The 4,971-nt window shown below is 32.3% G+C and overlaps 1 protein-coding gene across 1 annotated transcript; it reads right to left on the bottom strand.

Moving 5' to 3' along the window:
• Positions 1 to 3,043: 3,043 nt before the first annotated feature.
• Positions 3,044 to 4,800, bottom strand: LOC136809995 (acidic leucine-rich nuclear phosphoprotein 32 family member B-like). The gene is made up of 4 exons (XM_067066565.1): positions 4,750 to 4,800; positions 4,277 to 4,347; positions 3,934 to 4,034; positions 3,044 to 3,680 (listed from the first exon to the last, which is right to left on the bottom strand). Exons 1-4 carry the CDS (start codon positions 4,798 to 4,800, stop codon positions 3,421 to 3,423), a joined length of 483 nt encoding a protein of 160 aa, XP_066922666.1. The 3' UTR covers positions 3,044 to 3,420.
• Between the last annotated feature and the right edge of the window lie 171 nt (positions 4,801 to 4,971).

The following is a 4,971-nucleotide window of genomic DNA, read 5'->3' on the forward strand; positions in this document are numbered from 1 at the left end:
TTTCTGAGGCTTCATTTTCTTCAAATTGCTCATAGTCCAGTGGGATGTATAACATATAAAACCGTCCCTACCTAATTGAGAAGAATCGATACGCATTTTTTTTCTGAGGCTTCATTTTCTTCAAATTGCTCATAGTCCAGTGGGATGTATAACATCTAAAACCGTCCCTACCTAATTGAGAAGAATCGATACGCATTTTTTTTCTGAGGCTTCGTTTTCTTCAGATTGCTCATAGTCCAGTGGGATGTATAACATCTAAATCCGCCCCTACCTAATTGAGAAGAATCGATACGCATTTTTTTTCTGAGGCTTCGTTTTACGACATGTAAGCGTAACTAACGTTTTAAACAGGTCCTTGCAGAATCTCACTTTTATGGGTGTGGAAATTGTTGGATTTTAAAATTTGTAATCGGGACAGCTTTCATTCATCTATACAGGACATTTCTTATTGAAAATACCGATAAAACGTCTTCAAAATTAACATCTCAAGTCAGCTCAAGTACCCAAATCAAACTTGTCACTTTGAAATATTTTTTGTAATTCTCAAGATCTATTTTAGAATCGGGGAAATCGGTGTAACTTTATTGAAAAGCACGAGTTTTAGGATTAAACGTGGGTACCTATTTTCCTGAGAAAGTGAAGCACGCAAAAAAGTAAACGAACGACGTATAAACACGTGGTTTGGAAGTTCATCATTTCTAATTTTTCATTGGATTTGGAAAAGAAATCTTTCAATCCTAAATATCTCTCTATTTACACTTCAAAATGAATACCTACAAATAACGTTTGTTCAAAAGTTAATCAAAAAATGCCAAAATGAATAAATTCTTCTTCTGACTTACCAAGGGAAATTTTTTATCTTTACTTGTAAAAAATATTACTTTCACCAAATTGCAATACTAAAATCGGTTCGTTTATCATTGTCAAAACGGTTAAAAGTTAATAGGAATGATACAATTTATAACAAGTTGTTTATTTGTTCACTGGTGAAGAGCTAATTTAATTTCCAAAAGGGACAGTTTTCTTAAATTGGTCTGTGATATGTGATATCAATTTTCCTGTTGTTAATGGTTGAAGAAACTCTTGCGTGTTGAGAAATTCGCGAAATGCACAAATTTCATTTTATTAGGAACAATGTGAAACATTAACATTTCCTGTTTCCATTGATATTGATAAATAGCATTTTGATTATTGAAAAACGAATCACAATCCCGGACAAAAGGTTGTAGACTTTTAGTCACTTATTAGACCATTATTTGAGATGGTTTAATCAATTATAAATAACTTTTCAGAGCTCTCTGGTTCATCCACCACCGGTGTGGCTGAAGTTCACTCACTCATTTCCAGTCATTTCCAGTACTTTTGAGGGATTTTTGAAAAGTCTCCAGACCTTTTGTCCATGATTGCACGTCCTTGCAAATAACTTTCGCATATTTGTTAAGAGTATTTTTTTCGCGAATGGGCCTAATGAAATTTTTTCACGGCATAAGTTCTTTTCGCGACAAAACTCACGAAAAACTGTTCCACTAAAGTTTCTTCAAATAAAGTATGTACCTTTCAGATTCTATCCTATCCCTATATAAATATATAAACTTTAGTAAAAACCTAAATTTACTTAAAAATATGATACAATAAAAATGTCTTTTTTTGCTTTTACATATGGTATAGCTAAATATATAGTCTGATAAAATGTCCTTTTCGTTTTTTTACATATAGCTAAAAATATGGTCTGATAAAACGGCAGGTACAAAATGCATAAAACATAATGCATATTGCATAATGCATAATAGTATTGTGTAATTTACAGAACGATTTTGTATTTTTTAAAACTCTCCTTTGTAGAGGCTAAAACCGCGAAAAACTTTTTAGAAGAGTTTCTTATAAGTAAACATTCCAATCAGAGGGATTTCCACAGAGATGATTTTACTTTTCGAATCCGAACGAAAGAGAAAACATTCGAATTATAACAACAATTACAAAGGGTTTTCCGTCAGCATAAATAATAAGAAAGATTTCCCCCTTTTTCTTTCTCAAAAAAGCAGGTAAACACATAAACATTCGAATGTAAAAAGATTCGAAGTCTATTTTCTTTGATCTAGCTCTCGATTTTGCATAAACGAAGCTCTTTATTATAATTGCATATTATAATTGAACTTTATTAGCAATTGTTCGAAAAGATCTCTGAGAAAACCCCGAATAAAAATAAAGATCTTGCTGTAAAATTTACGTTTTCAAGTAATAAAAGTAATATCCGGAGGAGATATTTTCGTGTTTTTTCTACACTATACTACGTTCTGTAAAATACAACTATGAAAATCAAAATGGCGACAAGCATTTTTAGTGGATCATGGATTTTCTTCATCATCCAAAATTCAAATTTACAGCTTTCTACCCTTTTTTTCTGGTAGAAAATGGTATGTTTGTTTTAATGCAAGTGTTATCTCTCAGATTCTCTTTATTATAGCCTCTAAAACTGACATTTTTCAAATATTATGCATTATGCCTTATGCATTATGTTTTATGCATTTTGGACCTGCCGTCTGATAAAATGTCCTTTTTGTCTTTTTACATATAGCTAAAAATATGGTCTGATAAAAATGTCCTGTTTATTTTTTACATATAGCTAAATATATAGTCCGATATAATGAATTCTGCGAATACGGCAACATCTTTTTGCAATTACAACAAAATAGATTGAAATGATTTAATAAAAATATTTTAAAACAAAAGAATTTAACAAAAAAATGCAGATAAGAGATAGTTAGTATGGCAACCGAATATTTCTATCAATTTCAAAAAAATACAATGTTTGTTGCAATGGCACGAAAGATGTTACTGATGTTAGTACCTTAAAAAAGTCTTCTTTTTTTTACATACAAATTTTGCTTTAGTTTTTTATAGCGATGTATAAAAATGTCGTTGTTTGTCAATATAACTAATAAATAAGTAAAATATAATAAATGTCTAAATAATAAATCACTTTTGTTTCTTTAAAAACAGCTAAAATTGAGTACGATATAACACAACGAACGTTAGAATTCTGCACTCTCAGTAAATGATCTGCACTTTGAGGTTAAAATTTTAAACATTTCAGTCGAATTTTCTACTTGATATCGGAAAATTGTTTTAGTTAATAATCTCATAAAGTATATTAATAGGATTAAATTTCGCGATTTCCTGATTATTTGCCCTTTTCGCGAAATTAAATCCACGCGAAGTTTTCGAAACTACCATTTGATTAAAAAAAAGTTGTCGAAACCATGTCCATTTTTGGGTCATTAGCGAATTTAAATCCACGCTAAATTTCTTAAACTCTTGACTCACGAAATTAAATCAAAAAATTTCAAGATTTTTTTGGCCCGCGAAATTAATCCTATTAAAGTAACAATCGTCTATAAAAGATGAAACCTTTGAAGCGCTTTAAAATGATTCAATAGGGAAAGCAGCCCTCCCGAAATCGTTGTCGTCATCATCATCATTACGATAGGTGATTTCGATGTCCACCATTGGTACGTCCTCTTCTTTTTCTTCTTCTTCGTCCTCTTCTTCTTCGTCCACTCTTTCTTCGCCGTCCACTCTTTCTTCGTCATCCACTCTTTCTTCGTCGTCTTCTTCTGGATCTTCTACTTTTTTGTCTTCTTGTTGTTCATTTTCTCCAGGTGTTCTTTCTTTCCTAGCCTCTGAAGTAAAAAATATAAAAATGCGTAACGCATAAAAATGCATAAAATTTCCGCATCAATTTTAGGAAAGCAACAATTGAATTTCAATAAATCAATCGCTATCACACTAAAAACTTTCACAGTATTTGATACACATCTAAAGCTTCAGTACCCTATTAAAATATTCAAAATATTTCAAATCTATTGCACGATATCATCAAAAAGATATAGCAAAAGGACGGCAGCCTTATAAAACATGAATTGTAAAACTCACCATCAATTAGATGTAGAAAAACTCGCCGTAAATGCGAGAGTGTTCCATTTTTGGCAACACTTTTTGCCATATCTCCGTCACTGCTTTCAAATCTAAGGTACCTGGACGAAGATATGATATAAAATTTCAGACAGTTTTATTAAAGGTTTTGGGGGATTTTGGATGAATGTTTTTTTCCTATTTTCACAAGAAAATTTTTCTCTCCGTTTTTTTTTCCTATAAAAATATATATACCGGGTGCACCAGAAAAAAATATAAGTTGACAAGTTATTGTAGGCATTCGGATTGAAGTATTCAAAAGTCTTTAAATTTTGCAGTCAAAGTGCAATTACTAAAAGCTCACCTTCGTTTCGGAGTCTCCCAATGGTAGATGACCAACACATCCTGCTTATCCAATCTGTGGAGATCATCAATCTAAAAACAGATTAATACTTTTATTAATAAAACATAACACTTGATTAAACCTTTAACATAGGGCTGATGAAATATTATCCAGCCAGGCATGCAGTTAATCCTATAAAGCGAGGCATATATATCGCCAGAAATACAAGGGCTAAATTGTTATATTCACAGCTGCTCGTATTGCATGGTATAAAAATAAAATAAAAAGTGGAGAGTTTCTCGTAAAAGATACAGTAAAAACAAAAAATTTCTTTAAAAAATCAAAAAATCTGTATTTTTTCACCTAAACTAGAGCTCTAATCCACTATTCCTCAACATTTCCGGATGGACGAGGACACTACAGCCGACACCTCCATAGACGATCACCCTAGTCAAAATTTTGACGAGCTGCGATGCTCCCAGACGAAATGTTACGGTTTGGAAGAAAATATCCTTGTTTGTATGGTATGCAACCGCTTCGTGCATTTTAGATGTTCCCAGCTCCCACCGTACCAAATTCAGGCCTTCCTGAACACCAAGACAAAAAGAAACGGAAGATGGAACTTCTGCTGTATCAACTGCGTGGAGGTACCCCAAGACCTTTATGCACTGGTGATGTAGTAGAAGACGAAGTAACTGAACTCAAGAACGACATCT

Source organism: Clytia hemisphaerica, unplaced genomic scaffold (assembly GCF_902728285.1).
Source record: "Clytia hemisphaerica strain Z4C2 unplaced genomic scaffold, Clytia hemisphaerica genome assembly, whole genome shotgun sequence".
Lineage (NCBI taxonomy): Eukaryota > Metazoa > Cnidaria > Hydrozoa > Leptothecata > Clytiidae > Clytia > Clytia hemisphaerica.

What these genes read in the sequence shown, in the direction of transcription:
- LOC136809995 (XM_067066565.1), bottom strand. Translation starts at nt 4,800, where the DNA reads ATGCACGAAGCGGTTGCATACCATACAAACAAGGATATTTTCTTCCAA. An exon ending in TGGGAGACTCCGAAACGAAG is followed by an intron (nt 4,035 to 4,276) that starts GTGAGCTTTTAG and finishes ATCTTCGTCCAG; the next exon opens with GTACCTTAGATTTGAAAGCA. An exon ending in TTTTCTACATCTAATTGATG is followed by an intron (nt 3,681 to 3,933) that starts GTGAGTTTTACA and finishes TTTTTACTTCAG; the next exon opens with AGGCTAGGAAAGAAAGAACA.